Source organism: Etheostoma spectabile, chromosome 15 (genome assembly GCF_008692095.1).
Source record: "Etheostoma spectabile isolate EspeVRDwgs_2016 chromosome 15, UIUC_Espe_1.0, whole genome shotgun sequence".
Classification (NCBI taxonomy): Eukaryota; Metazoa; Chordata; class Actinopteri; order Perciformes; family Percidae; genus Etheostoma; species Etheostoma spectabile.
The window spans coordinates 2,895,594-2,911,489 of record NC_045747.1 but is presented as its reverse complement, the minus strand read 5'-3'; the positions used below and the strand labels follow the sequence as shown (position 1 = coordinate 2,911,489).

The window sequence follows — 15,896 nt, the reverse complement described above, 5'->3', positions numbered from 1 at the left end:
TGTGTGTGTGTGTGTGTGTGTGTGTGTACATGTTTACATGCAGGATGTCTAATTTAATAAACCCATGTTGCCGTTTCAGGCTCCTCAAAAGGAAGCCAGTACCAAACCCTTCGAAATCCTTCCACACTCTCCACTCTGTCCACGGAGGAAATCTAAAGGTAAAATGAAATGTTCTCACAAGACATTAAGCATTGTTAACACTATATCCTACCACATAGAACATTTTTAACAAATGTGCGTCGTTTTGCTTGCAACAAGTATGATTAACTTTTCACTTCAATTTCTTATTTACAATTTTTCTTGTTCTTTTCTTTCCAGCTGTGAGATATGATAAAGAAACATGTTAGGCTTTCTATTTAGTTAATTCTGATTTATCCTTCAATATTTGTGATTCATTGTTGGTGTTTTAGTCTGCTCACAAGGACAATGTTAGACTAAAATGATAATATGCTGCGGCTCAAGACTGCGATTTACAGCCACAACAGAGACATTAAGGTATTCATCACAAACCAATCAATAGGCTGTGGAAATGGGTTGGAAACCTGGGATGCCAGAAGGAGTTTTCAATGTGTGTCTAATGTCTACCCTCTCCTAATTGGAGTACCCCAGAGTTCAATGCTGGGACCAATTCGCACCTCCCTGATTCTTACTGTACACAGTATGCTTACTCATGGCTACATACTTCAGTACACACTGCCAACGCTCCAGTGGTCAGGTCAGGACAAGGAAAATAGAGACTTTACTGTTAGGGACCCCTCTGCTATTAAATTCATTTTATTGCTTATTTTAAGTTTGGTTTCAGGTTAATACAAAGTAAAGCCGTGTCACTCTTCTTGAAACCACAAAAAACAGCCTCTTGCTGTGGTTTGTCTCTTGCTGGTATTCAAACGAACACCGAGAACAAACTCACATAAGATCACTGACACGCACTTTCGGAAAAGCCGAGATAAACATTGGCTCACGCATACTTTGAAAAAAACAGGACATCCATAACTCCAAATATATATAATATATATATTAATGTAAAAACACTATTGTGTCATTCTTCTGGTGTATTTTCCACTCTAAATCTCTCTTTCTTTTTTCCTAGAAATGGCTGAATCCTCTTACAGCTTCTGAGTCGTTCTTCGTGGCCAAGCCATGCGACAGCATCTCCCCGGTTGAGGTGTGCGAAAGCTGGGATGTGGTCTCCTCCACCTCTCCCTCCTCCAGCTCCACCAGCGCCCTGCTTCACTTCAGGAGCTACCCCTCGGCTAGCTCAGCCACCAGCGGAGTTGTTGACCAATTCTCCTCCTCCTCTTCATCCTGCTTTTCTAACATGGGCTACTTCATGTCCAGCTCCTCTGGCGGCTCAGCTCGATCTGACCCCACTCCAGCCTACTTCACCTATCATGATGATCACAACCTTCCCGTCTCCCTCTGCCCTTTGTTCGACGCCGCTCCGACCTATGAGAGCTTGAAGATGGAGCCCCAGAGCCCAGACTCTGGCTTTGGCATGGGAAAGGAAGATGAAGAAGATAACATGGTCATGGATGTGGAAGGGAAAGAAGTTTCAAATGATCACCATAGCCCTCCTCTTATCATTCTCCCTTTCCATCTTCCTTCCCAGATGTGCCCCCCCTTCTCTGCTCCACCCCCTCCTAACACTCCCAGTTTAACTCCGATACCCTCTGATAGCCAACAGGAAGATGTACTTGTGGTGGCTAGTAGTGGCAGCTATGCGGCCTGGCCTCTAGCTGATGCCATGTGCAGGTCTTCCTCCATGCCCGTGGAGCCCTGTAAAACAGGGTATCTGACCCTCAAAGAGCTGCAGACAACATTCAGCAATAAATCCATCTGAAAACGTGTAATGTACCTGGAAGAATCCCTGTTCGATCATTTTAAAATTGAATGTGTTTGCATCACTAGGAACCTGATTGTTTATTCTAATCTGATTGTGAAAGTGAGTATTTCTAAAGGGTGGGATGCAGCATTGACAAAGAGAAAGCATTCATGCAAATTTAATGACTTTCATGTTTCAAACATGCAGCGATTGGTCAGTTGGTCACATGGGGGCAGCAGAACAAGCCAGAGCTTTTGAGTCATGTTTCTGGCCACTTGATTAATTCAAATCCAATATTAATTTACTTTTTTGTTAATCTGTTTCAACCTCCACCAGCCCCTGAGGGAAATATCTGTCTCCTTAGCTGCTAAATGCCCCACTGTGTTCACCAGCTACTCGCTAGCTTTGTCTTTTGTTTGGGGCTGGACACCTAGCATACAGAGAGCATTTATGCTAAAAAACAAAGCTAATAAAAGTGGTGAGAGTGAACCCGCACAGTAAAATTGTGGAGCAGGAAATCCAAAACTGAGCAGGGTCGGGTGATCTTTTGATCAATGGAAAAAAATTATTAGAGCAGCTTTTAATTGAACTTATACACATTTACATAATTATGTCATTGTTGCTATATTCACTCCAAATCAACATTTGATTGACTTTGATCGCTTACTAAGAACAATGGTTGTACAGGAATGTGTCTTCATGAGATTGGTGTTCCAAGGGGCAGTCTGCCACAGCAGGTTAAAGAACAACTTGACTTTAAAAGAACAACCTGTGAAGGGATAGAGCCAGATATATGAGGGCGAGTAAAAATCAACCAGTTGGGTGCCTGGGTAGCTCACCTGGGAGAGCGCGCACCCACATACAGAGGGTCCTCGATGCTGGATGTCGACCTGCGGCCCTTTGTTGCGTGTCATTCCCCCTCACGCTACACTTTCATGTCTAAGCTGTCCTGTCCCAAATCAAGGCCCAAAAGGCCAAAAGAAATGATCTTTAAAAAAAAAACAGAAACTCAACCAGTAGTGGGAGGAGGGCTCGGGCTCGAAGACCCAGGACTAGGTGGAGGGATTATATCTCCAACCTGGCCTGGGAACGCCTCGGGATCCCCCAGTCGGAGCTGGTTGATGTGGCTCGGGAAAGGGAAGTTTGGGGTCCCCTACTGGAGCTGCTGCCCCCGAGACCCGATACCGGATAAGCGGTCGAAGATGGATGGATGGATGGAACCAGTAGTGTATACTGTTGTAGGATGATGTATAGTACCTCATTGTTGAATGTGTACAATACTGTACTTTGAACGTTTTTTTTCAACGGGCTTTATTTGCATTAGTGTTTAAATACATATTAAACGTTGCACAAAGCGGAGCGTGAAAGTAAGAAAAGACATTACTTACAACAACACAGTTTTTTTATCTTTCTTTTTCATTTCTTTAACTTAAATCTTGAAGTGCTCTTTAAATCTACTAATATCATCGCAAAATTCTTCATTCCTGCAGGCAGATCTGGGATTTTTTAAAGCAGTGAAACGTGATTTAAATGTGTTTTGATTATGTAAATAGTGATGAATTACTTTTCATAAAGAACATTTGAGCATCACTTTAGAGTTGCATTATGCAAAAAGACAATATTAGGCTATATGATATCTGTAATGGCACTATGGCTCAGGCTGTTGAATACATTAAATGAATCGATTTTAGTCTGCACTGATCTACTGTCAAAACAAAAGGCAGCTGGTTTGCCCCTGACGTTTTTCTTTGTACATCTTTCTAAATGATTTCATGCTGTTTAAGAGATCAAATCAACACCTAATTGATCCCCATTAGTCATCAACAGAGAGCGTCCACCTGGTAAAGTGTACTATCTACAATTTAAAAAAAAAAAGTGTATAAGCATTGGTGTAATATTTATTAGATTGCTATTTCTAGATTTATGTAAATCATTGAGGTCAGTGGTAAACGCTGCTGCTCTTGTCTCAACACATGCAGTTTATTTCCGTTGCGCTGAGATGACATGTGCGCAGAGACCAAACAAAATAAAACTTGTTGTAGAAATGGGTCACCCTTTGACTTCCTGTGTCGTTGTGGAACAAGGGCTGAGGGGTGGGCACATGTGCTGAAAGTGTGAGAGAAAGTGTGTGTGTGTGTGTGTGTGTGTGTGTGTGTGTGTGTGTGTGTGTGTGTGTGTGTGTGTGTGTGTGTGTGTGTGTGTGTGTGTGTGTGTGTGTGTGTGTGTAGAGTTTTGAGTGTTTACATGTCCTGTCAGGTGGTCCTGTCTGTGAGCCGTGAGTGTGTGTATTAGAGTGTGGTTTGACATTTAACTCTGACACAACCAGCAACATCCGTTCACCTCACAGAGAATTTATGCTATTTATCCATGTCAGTGAGCCTCGACGAAAACTTGAAATTGTCGCATTTTGTCTCCATCTTCAAGAAACGTCTCGAGGAAAAACTGCTTTTTTCATATTGTTGATTATGTTGTAAGTGCTACAATTTGTGCTGGGATCGTTCATCTGTTGTTGTTGTTTTTTTTTTGTAAATATCTTTATTTTGTCCATGGTAAATTGAGTTTTTGGTTGGTATGTTATTTGTTGTATGTTTATTGTTCTTGGGCCCCCTCCGAAAAGCTTTTAGTAGCTTATTTGGGGTTTCCCATGTATATGATCATTGTACCTCATGAAATTGTGTTTGAATATACAATAATGACGTGTGAAATAAACATTGTAAGCAAGCAAGCAGGTAAGAAACGGCACAAGATATTGTGTTTCTATACCTCTTTTTTCAATGTCACGGGAGACCAACCTGTCCCACTTCAGAAGCGTAACACAGCCTTAACACTGGGTCAAAATGCCTCTTTGTCTTCTTGGGTTTGATTGGTGACCCAATGGTTTTCTACCCATGGGTAAAATTAATTAACCCAGCATTGCACTGTCAAATTTTAACCCTGTGGTTTTTAGCGTAAATGTCTGTTTTCATTTATGTCCCAGAATAGACTGAAGTTCCTTTGAAGCACTATATTTATCCTGCCACTAGGTGACATTAGAAAACCAAACAAACATGAAACAGCGAGGCGTCCTCATCTTATTCTTCCTCGTCCTCCTCTCTCTGGGATCTGTTTAGTGTCTGTTGTCTAGTCTGTACAACAATTGGCACTCCAGTCCTTATACATTAAATCCCTATGCCTTGACTCAATGGATATTACCTTCTGCTGAGCATGCTGACAGTGGCCAGCTGGATGGCTTTGTAAAGCCTCAGCTTGTTTAAATTTCCTCTGCTTGCTCTGTCAATCCCACAAAGGAAGCTTTGACCCAAAACCACAGGGCTTGTTTTGGATCTAACCCACAGTGAAATAGGAGGATGTGGGGGTCAGGCTGACCGTGTGATTCTCCTTCTTTAGGTCGGGTAGAAACAGAAAGCCAGAATCATTGCTGAGGAGAAGGAGACACGGACCTTCAACCTCCTTCACCCTGCGGTGCCACTTTTCCATTGATTTGAAATACATCTCCAAGCCAGGAGTAGGAGCTTGTCACATAGTTTGAAATCAGATCTACTCAGGGGGAAATGTTTTTGGAAAGCAAGCTCAGTAGGAAGAGGCCTGGATCTTTGCTAACTTTCACTGAGATCTTTTTTTTCTTCTTTTTTATAAGATTATTTTTTTGGGCATTTTAGACCTTTGTTTTAACAGGACAGCTGAAGACATGAAATGGGGGAGAGAGGGAGAGAGAGAGAGAGAGGGAATGACATGCGTGGGGGTGTACCGTGTGCAGTCATTGAAAATAAGTTATTTTGTATTTTCTTTACAGAAAATAAGCCAAGGCCAAGGAGTTTGAGTCAGAAGAAATAATAAATAGCATAATCATTTTTCTTTCAAACACCACACAAGGGTTCACCAAACGTTGGGCTATGTTGCTCTAAAGGTTTTAGAGCCCAGGAATTGTAAATCTCTGCCCCAATGTTTCTCTTACATTAAATACAAAGAGGAGAGGTTATTCATTGTATGATGATCAGAGAGTAGGAATGTGAAAGACACTGTTTTGTTTCTCTTCCCTTCAATAAAAATAATAAATGAGTTTTCTGGAAGAACATTAATGTAGGGTCTTGGTATAAATCCCTTATAAGCCTGATCCCCTTTTGTATGCCATATTATGTCAAAAACATTATTTTTAACTTTTGGGAGAACTCTTTATTATAAGTCAGCGGTATAAGTGCATTTGATGGAATGTTTTTCTCTAGCTATTTTGTCATATCTTGCTAGATTTTGATAGTACTTGGTATGACAGGATTTTCCTTATTTTCAGGGGTTGTCTTTTTTCATAGTGAGTATATGTTGTGCCGTTAAGTGTGGAACCATTCATTTATTTAAATAAGACTGGAGCCATTCCCAAACTATGCGGATATGGCACTCATTGTGGATTAAAATGTACCACAAAATAGCAAATGATAATGAAATGTGGACTTGCAGAGATCAATTTATGACCATTTTGGAGCAACAGATTTGTGAGATTCTTGTGTTTTTCCAGAGCTGAAACACAAGAATGCTTTGAGGTCTGAAATTGCAACCCACCTCTGGTTCTCAGCTTTGAATGTAAACCTCTATAATTATGTAAGCCACTAACAATGTGTTTTGCCTGAGAACATGGGGGGTCTGCTTTCGGGCCCCGAAAGTCTCCACCATCTTAGCACAGGGGAGTGCAAATATCTGGTCAGCCGCCATCACACCCAGAAGAGCTAATGGTTCAACTTTCAACTTTATCTTGTCCCCGGAGGGCAATTGGTTTTGCAGCAAGGTACAACATACTGTATGAAAAGCAACATAGTCATGCAATTCTGAAGGAGGTACCTGCGGCCGACTTTGACATTCCCCAGTGCACAAAGCACAACATCAAAACATTTAAAAAAAAAACTGCAACGTGATCGGACATGTTGAATACATGATCAACATCTCTTCCATCATAACACAAATTGTCCACATCAGCGGCATGGACGTAATCATTATGCTACTTATGATCATCCTCACCATCATCACAAACCACATCATATCGCTAACTAAACTACTTTGCCAAGTGAAATGGCTGAGTTCTTGTACCTGTTGCTCTTATTCACAGGGAATCGGAACCTAGAGCCAGAAGGCAAAAACCTGAAATTCTGAGTAAAGAGGGCGATCACTGTCGGACTAATGGCGTCAGCCTCCCTCTCTACTTGTCTGCTGAAGAAACCGTTCATCTCACAGGTCAAAGGTCATGGGACTTATTTACTCCGAGCTCAAAGAAGAGGAAGAATTCCACGTGTGCGCTGATGTGGTGTTTGTGAGATGCTGCTGCTGCTGAAGCTCATCATATAGATAAGAAACAGGGTGAGACGTGGGAGCTATGACCGCAATGCTTTCAAATAAAACGCAACCCAAAGAACACCAGAGGAGGTTTACTGGGGTCAGACGGGGAGCTGAATGAAGGGCCGCGCTGGGAAAGTCAACAGATAGTAAATGTTCACAGAAAGATAGCGCAGGTGGTTTCAGACGGGTCTCCTAATAGTTTACATCGCCCGGAGAACCAGAGGAATGTGTATCTGATGGGACTGCGGAGCAGCCTATGAAAGCTTAACCCTCGGGCGGTAATGTTCAACAGCTGTGCTCACGTTACACGTGTGCACAAATTCTGCCTCATCCGCCTCTTGTTCTCTGACAGGACTGCTGCGTTCTGTATCAAACAACCGCAACATGTGCTCATAAAATAGATAGGTGGAGTTATTGCAGAACCATCTGCAGCGTTCTTCAGCAATACTGTACGTGAGACTGTATGTATCTTTATTTATTGTATTGTATTTCAGAGTTCTGGCTCATCTCATCTATGATTTTTATTGTGAAGTACTGGATAGTTTTATGACTTTACCTCTAAAAACTGCTGAATAGTTTGACATTTTTTGGTGGGAAATAGGCTTACTTGCTTTCTTTCCGAGACTGAGATTAGAAGATTGTGTGAAGCTAAAGCCAGCAGCCAGTTAGCTTGGCTTAGCACAAAGACTGGAAACAAGTGGAAGCCTGACTTTGTCCAAAGGTAACAAAATCCACCGACCGCCACCTCTGAAGCTCACGGATTAACACTTTATATTGTTTGATCTGAAAAACCAAAGTGTGAAAAGGATTAGTTGCTGTTTCCAGTCTTCATGCTAAGCTGAGCTAAGCAGCCCCTGGCTCTTATATTCTCAGAACAGAGTGTAATTTCCTCGGCAAGAAAACTGATAAGTGTAGCCTATTTCCCAAAATGTCAAACTTTTCCTTTAATGGGCCACAAACCATAATGTTTAGGAGCTACTGCCCTAAAAGATAATAGGCTACTATTAAAAATGGGACCACTTAACAGTAAAACTAAGGAAATTCCACAAATGAAAACAAGTGTACCCCACAAGAATCAAACCTGCCTGGTTCAATCAACTTTGGCTGTTGTTCCAAAACGTCCTCATGTTGGAACAATAAATGTCCATCCCCGGAAGTGTCTGTTAAATGGTAGCAAGTCCAACAGCCAAGACATCTTTCATCCATTTGTTTTTGTTTTTTATAAGGTGGGATCTACGACAAATAACATTTGATCTCTTCATCTGCCAAGACCTAGCATGGAACATTCACATGTTCATTTTTAAAGGATAACCCCATAATTTCCTGCAACACACACCCTTGAGGCCCAGGGATTGGATGTCTGTCCTCAGTCTGGTTTCCCCTCTCGTGCTCTACATCTCCCCCTCTGCGGTTTGTGTCTCTCACTTTCTCCCTCAATGCATTCTTTATACTCTGTCCTGTAATCACATTCCCCCGGTCTCTTTCCAAAACAAACTTGAAGCAGAGCATTATAGACTTAATTCAGTTTTGGAAAGAAAGATTACAGTGTGTGTGTGTGTGTGTGTGTGTGTGTGTGTGTGTGTGTGTGTGTGTGTGTGTGTGTGTGTGTGTGTGTGTGTGTGTGTGTGTGTGTGTGTCTCCCTCTCTCTCTCTCTCTCTCTCTCTCTCTCTCTCTCTGTCTCTGCAGCTGCAGCAGACAGGAGCAAGGGATGAGGAATGGAGGAATTCAGCACAGAGGAAATGCAGACCCAAGGGGATTTAGGGAGTTTGTAATCAGAGCCTGGAGGGTGGTCTACCAGAGTTATGCTCAAATGTACGCGGATGGAGGCGGTATCCTGTCGAGGTAACAGAAAACGCTTTACTACCTAGTAGCATCGGGTCTGTAGCCTTCAGGAAAGATTCGGATCTTTAGATCAGTGTCACCCGATGCTACTGACACTTGTTGCGTGAGTGTGCACTGGGAGGACGCGCACACACACACACACACACAGGACACAGCTCAGAGGGACAGAGGGCTGCTGACTCAGGGAGTTCTCTCCTCCGTCCTCTGTCTGTCTCATCGGACTGAAGCGGCTGCAGAGACGTGGACGAGGTGAGATTCATTCTGATCGTCATCATTCTGATAATCAGCTGTTATGTGTCGGCAGGGAGCGTTGCTGGGGTTATGCGGTTGCGCTCGAGCGGACACATACAGATGGAAACAGCTTCTAAAACAGCTATGGTGTTTTTCTTGTTGATATTCCGCATGTGTCTTAACTAAACTTTTAAGATGATACTGTGAAAGTCCAGAATGAATAGTACAGCGGACACGGAGTACGTCCCCCGCACTTTCCACGTCGGTGACCTCTGTCCCCCGCACCACACCGCGGAGTTTGGTTTTGAACGCACCATAGGTAGACGAGTGTGCACGTTCCTCAGGTAGCATCCATATATTGATAGACTCACACAGATAGGCAATAATAAAAATGATATATAATAAAAAATATATACAAAAACTATAGGAGGAAAAAACTCATAAACATATGCAATAATTAAGATCAGTGTATGTGATGAGATGGTTGCAGCAGGCCACCAAATTTGGGCTATTATACCCAAAAAGGCGGCCCCAGGACCCCCCCCCCCCCACACACACACACACATACACACACTAACTACACAAGTTTCCAGTTCAAATGGGTTATGTAATGTCCCTGGTCAGTGTGGTTCAGAAATCCAAACAGAACCTGAACACAAGCAGCAGATTTCCACTGCAAGATGCATCCCAGTACGTTAAACACTATTAGGACCAACACTAATATTTTGACACACACATACACACACACACTCTAGTGCACACAGTTGGGAATGTGGTAGGCGTGTATAGATGACAATCAGAGTTTCGATGACTGCAACAGCTCTAAACAGTGTTTTTAAACAATTCTTCTGTAGGGAGAGCAAATGGCATTTAAGCAAGTGTGCAAAGATAGATTATAAGACATGACACGGCCAAATACATGTGGCCAATACAATCCTATATATGTTTGCATTTCTTTTTTGCGTCTGGTAATCGTTGTGTCACTTTGTAGTCATTTTGCATCTCTCAGTTGTCATTTAGCATCTTTTTGCATTCATTTTGCGTCTCTTATTCCCTTTGCATCTCTTTCTCTGACACAGTTTAAAAAAAAACTTTCAGAAAGACAAAACGTTGAATTGTATTAGAGCCAATGTACCTAATAAAACTGGTAAATCAATGCGAAAAAAAAAATACGATCTGGTCCAGTTTTAGAATTCCATTGCCAAGGAACAGAATCGGTCCAAATTTTGTCTTTGGATCATAGCAAAACTGCAAGAGTCAAGTAAGTTATGAAGTATGTGGTCTCTGACTGAGTTGTCAGACATGTATGGAGGATGCAACAGTCAGTATGGATACAGCTGTCCTGCATAAACACAGCAGGCAGCACACACTGTTCCAGTTACAAAATAGACTAGTCTGGCAGACAGCCATCACTTTTCCATTGAAAACTACTCAGCTTGGCTCTCTGTAATAAAAAAAAAAACACTCCACTGACTTTCTCTGGATAAAATAAGCCAATGGTAGTCAACCTTCCCTGAGCTAATTAGTGATACATTATGGGCTGGCTGCAGGGTCATTTTTCAGGTGATTTATGATCCTTGCCATGTTGCTTCTATTATTTTGACATTTTCTTTACTTTCAGGATTTGGATGAGAAGCTCATTAGTGTGTGTTTGAGGCACCATTTGACCTCTCAGAGTCAGCGCTGTGGATGTGTTAGTTGCAGGAATCTTTCATGCATTTCACTCAAGCAGCCAGTGGAATGCAAGTGAATGCACAACCAAGTCATAGACAAATGGGCTTATTTCGTTGTAAGAATGCTTCACTTCATTCATTTTTTCCACTGTTCCTGACTCCTGTTTCTTCTCTTCTGAGTGATCAATGTTTTCGTAGGCTCAGGATTGAAGATTTCTCTTTCTCTTTCCCACTACCCTGGGAATGACTCGACACATAATGATCCTATCTTCTGAACAGCTGCTGCACAATTGATATTTCGGCTGGTACATTTCATTAATTGCATAAAATAGTCTTCGCCTCTGGTAGCTCATCTCGTCCTTCGTTACTTCCACTCTCCTGTTTAAAACTATTTATATTTTTCATAGCTCTCCATGGTTTTACTTCCTCTTTTATTGTGTTCAAACCTTTCAACTCCACGTTCTGCACCAAGACAGCTTAGATCTGTGAACCAAAGGCCTTTAAAAGTTCTCTATTTAAAAGTTTGTATCATGTAGATGTGACGACCGTTTTGTTGTCAATACTTAGAATTCCTCATGGGGAGACAGAAACTACGCACAATAGCTTTAAACATGCAGAAAAACAGAAAAATAAAAGACATTAGTCTAGCAAAACTACAAATTATGTCTTTAGCCTATACAAACATAGTTTTTTCTTTATGCCAGCATATTGTTAAGGACAATGTATTCAATACATAATGTTCCAGAAATCACATATAGTCGAAGACACTGAAAACCACTAAAACCTGTAAGTGAATTCTATTGCATGGAACATTTCCCTCATGAGTTAGATCTACTGATTTTGGAGTCTCTCCAGACTCCATCAGTCCCCACCCGGGCCTCTGTCACCTACCATACCTCAACCATACAAAACTAAAACCCAGGTAACATAGCCAAAACAATAACAGAGCATTATTAAAACACACTTTAACTTGGACAGAAACCATTCAGAACGGATTTTTCTTTTCCCATGAGCCTTTGCATCGCTTCAGCACAGAACGGATCAAATGACCCCGGCCCTCCCACGCAGGAACGTAACATCCTTAATTATCTCTGCTTAATATGACCTGTGCACTGCATACTTAAGCTGATTATTACAACCAACTAATGTGATTTAGTAATGAATGTGTTTTTTAACAAAACATGAAAGAATAAGTAGTGACCACTACATTTTTTTTTTAATTACAACTAAATCTGGGTTTACAGAGTAGGCACAGCTATGTTGGGTGTCCTCATCCTTGTGTCCCTCCCCTCGCTGGGGGCCCTGGTGCCTCCTCCGGGTGCTCCTCCGGTCCCCTGCAGGCACTGCTGTGATCCCCTGGAGCCAGAAGAGGGCAGCGGAGCCCAGCCTCCCACAGGAGGGTTCAGCCATGCGCCAGAGGTCCGCACCTACATCAACATGACAATCCTCAAAGGTACTACACCTATGTCACGCCATTTGCAGACCCTCAAATACTACACATGTCCATGGTAACTCTAAATTCCTACCACAGGCAATACAACTTTTTAACACTTCATCACTGGGTGCTAGATAATTGTGCAGGTTAAGTAACTAAGTGCACTAAGTGAAACCTGCCCAATAGGTTTATATACATACTCCTACTATTTAAGCAGTTGCACATTTTTGTATTCCCAACTTGAATATATTTTTAAGTATTTGTTCTTGTATTTTGTCCTATTATTATTTCATATATATTGCATAAATGTATATTGTATCCTAGTGTTTTATTTATATTCATATTCTGTGCTGTGTGACTGATTTTGCTGCTGTAACAACATAATTTCCCATTTTATTGGGATCAATAAATATCTATCTATTTATCTATCTATGTAAAGCTCTATAAGTATTATAACCACCAATACAATTGGGCATTGCAATAGTGCAAAAGGTGCTGGAATAAATTAAAAATGATTAATATAACCGGGTCACATTATGCTGATTGACAGACAGAGGTTTCAGAAGATTTCAAAGCACACTGCAGAGAATAATGCAGAAAATATAAATATTATCGGACTTTTAGAACCATAGGTTAGTTAAAATGAAAGAAATGTAGGAAGGAGTCTTATTTGTCAAACTAGCTCCCACAGGTGGAATTTAGTACTATTTGCAGAATACTAAAAGGACTCAGCTCCTTTTGCAGATGTTTATGAACTCATCAAGGTCATTGGACAGCTGAGACAAAGGCAAATTCCTAACTTAACAGTTTCTGTGATTTAAAGAAAGCTACAGCCTTTATAACCAAGTATCCAGCCGGTAACCCCAAAACACATCAACAGTTTTCTTGAATTTATTCTCACGTTGCCAGACCTAACTCCACTGCCAGGGGCGGAGAAAGTAGAGGGGCACAGGGTGGCACCGGCCCCCCCCTCGGAATATGACCGGCCCCCCTGTTGCCCCCCATCCGTTGGGCTAGAGCGCTGTCCATCTGACAGCTGTGGTTTCCAGTAGCTCAGAGCACTGCCACTTGGCTGCCATTTCTGCCAATCCTCCAAGCCCTTGTCACATGAACAACTAATATTTCCACGATGACTATCCAGAATTCGGAAATAATGGAACCAGCACAGACTTGGCTTATGGAAAATGTGTTTTGTATTCGGATATACACTTTTTTTTTTTTAAATGAAAACAAGTGAAATGAATAGTGGATGTGATGTTAAATTTAGCAGAATTATATTGGGTTGCTCTATCCTATCCAATATCTCCTATGTTTCTAAGCAGATATTCTATGCTCTATCCCACATAGTCTAAACCAGGGAATGAAATGTAGCTTTTGACAGTGGTATGACCTATATCCCTCTATGCAGGTGACAAAGGAGAACGTGGCGACAGAGGAACACCAGGTAAAGCTGGACAAGAAGGCCCCCCAGGCTCTAAAGGTCCCATGGGCTCAAAAGGCACTAAGGGCCAGGCAGGTCTCCCAGGAGACCCCTGCAAAGTCCACTACTCCGCCTTCTCCGTCGGCCGCCGCAAATCCCTCCACAGCCTGGAGTCCTACCAGGCGCTTGTGTTTGACACAGTCTTCGTCAACCTTGACGACCACTTTAACATGTTCAATGGGAAGTTCCTCTGCCACGTCCCGGGGATCTACTTCTTCAATGTCAACATCCACACGTGGAACTTCAAAGAGACTTATCTACACATCATGCACAACGACACCGAGCAAGCCATTGTGTACGCCCAGCCCAGCGACCGCTCCATCATGCAGAGTCAGAGCGTGATGCTGCAGCTGGAGCTAAATGACGAGGTGTGGGTCCGCCTGTACAAGAGGGAGAGGGAGAACGCAGTTTACAGTGATGATGTAGATGTCTATATCACCTTCAATGGATACCTCATCAAAGGCAGCGTGGAGGGAAAGTGAATAAGAGAGGGAAGGCAAGGCCGAGGATGAGCTCAGTAGGATGGAAAGCAAACAAATTGAACTGACATGGCAGCAGAATGCAGTTCACTGTAAAAAGTGCTCTTCTTTCTTTTATATTTAGATTGAAAAAGGAGGTTTCAACATGGTGCTGGAATTGAAAATGGTTACGCAGAGAATGAGCAATACCTCTTTGAGAAAATCACCCTGACAGAACATTGTCAGACTTTTAAAAGCAGATTCATTCTCTTTATGCTGCATACATATCACAACAGCATGCATGGTTTGATTAAAAGGAATAATCCCCAAACATTTTGGGAAATATGCTAATTTGTTTTCTTATTCTGACCTAGCGGTATTGATCTTCTCATCTAACTCGCCAATAAGTGTATTTCTTAAAATGTCAAACATGAGCTGCTAATTTTCTCTAGTTAATCCTGAATGTGTAAAACTGGATTGATTAAATAAAATAATAGTATTTTTAGAGATTCAAAAAGACATAATCTGTTTACTTTCAGTGACAGAAGATGCAAATTGAAATATGTCTGATATTGAATATTCTCTCTCTGTATTGAAAAAAACTAACCAGTGGTTTGTGTGGGCTAACAGAACATGGTTTCATTTGCAGTGTGGACTGTTATGGAGTTTTGTATGTGGTGCTAATACATGGTGCTAACCGAACTTTTGGTGTGTGTGGATTTGAGTTTGTGAAACTGCACGAAACATAGTTTTCTCGCCCAATAACATTTAACGTATTGGATTAACTTTGATATTTTGATGACTGAGTTATGTTTTACTTTTAAAGTGTACTTGAGTTGTCAGAAGGTTCTTATTACCCCCTTTCCCCTCCTTACTTTCTTTTTTATTAGTGTCACGTTTAGCCAAATGTAAAGTGTAATCTGACAAGTAATTATATTAAATAAACTAATGTCAGCTGTGACACAATTACCTGCAATTAATACAGATATTAGCATTGGTACTAACATATATGCCATTATTGATACAGCTGAGTAATCAGTATAAATACATGTGTATGATTGTACTACCAAGATCATCATTAATGGTGCTACAAAAGAACAATTATCAGTATAAATATGGTGTTACATTTTCTAACCGGAACTACAACAGAACAATTAACAGGTTAAAGGTCATTCATGTTTTAATCCAAACAAGTTCATTTACCCTACTAATTAAATGTACAAGTGTTTTTTATTAATATGACAGGCTTAAAGTTTTTTTGTCATACCTTGACAGTTTGAAGACGACTGCAGAGTCAACAGCCGAAACTGTCAAGTCGTGACAAAAAAAACTTTAAACCTGTCGTACAAGAAAAATAATCCCTTGTAATTCATGTTTCATTCTAAATGCTTCTAATCAATCTGACATGTTTACGGTTTGTTTATAACCAAAAATTCCATGCATGTATGCAGTTATTCCAATTTTATATTACTCTTAATTGTAGTAATTATACTACTGTGTTTGTACATTGTTGATACTGATATTAAAGTTGTGTTTCAGCCACAAATGTAATGCAGTTCCTCACTGTGACTCAGTATTTGAAATGCTCTCACTTTCGGGTCGAAACTTTCAAAATAAAACAAGCAAAACAGA

The 15,896-nt window shown here is 41.2% G+C and overlaps 2 protein-coding genes and 1 long non-coding RNA gene across 3 annotated transcripts in view; 2 read left to right on the top strand and 1 right to left on the bottom strand.

Moving 5' to 3' along the window:
• The window catches only part of il2rb (interleukin 2 receptor, beta), an 8,770-nt gene extending 4,900 nt beyond the window's left edge, over positions 1-3,870 (top strand). The window contains exons 8-9 of the mRNA XM_032538760.1: positions 80-158; positions 1,091-3,870. Coding sequence (XP_032394651.1) covers positions 80-158; positions 1,091-1,840 — 829 coding nt within the window. The 3' untranslated portion in view covers positions 1,841-3,870. The remainder of the gene's footprint in view (positions 1-79; positions 159-1,090) is intronic.
• Positions 1-4,660, bottom strand: part of LOC116703797 (uncharacterized) — a 17,737-nt gene extending 13,077 nt beyond the window's left edge. The window contains exon 1 of the long non-coding RNA XR_004335507.1: positions 4,649-4,660. This is a non-coding gene — a long non-coding RNA (uncharacterized LOC116703797). The remainder of the gene's footprint in view (positions 1-4,648) is intronic.
• Positions 4,661-8,836: 4,176 nt separating this feature from the next.
• Positions 8,837-15,896, top strand: LOC116703504 (complement C1q tumor necrosis factor-related protein 6). Its single transcript, XM_032538270.1, has 3 exons — positions 8,837-9,236; positions 12,136-12,344; positions 13,735-15,896. The coding sequence occupies exons 2-3, from the start codon at positions 12,149-12,151 to the stop codon at positions 14,286-14,288; spliced, it is 750 nt and encodes a 249-aa protein (XP_032394161.1). The 5' UTR covers positions 8,837-9,236; positions 12,136-12,148; the 3' UTR covers positions 14,289-15,896.

Coding starts and splice junctions, on each gene's coding strand:
- LOC116703504 (XM_032538270.1), top strand. CDS start 12,149: ATGTTGGGTGTCCTCATCCTTGTGTCCCTCCCCTCGCTGGGGGCCCTG. Junction 12,345..13,734: donor CAACATGACAATCCTCAAAG/GTACTACACCTA, acceptor CCCTCTATGCAG/GTGACAAAGGAGAACGTGGC.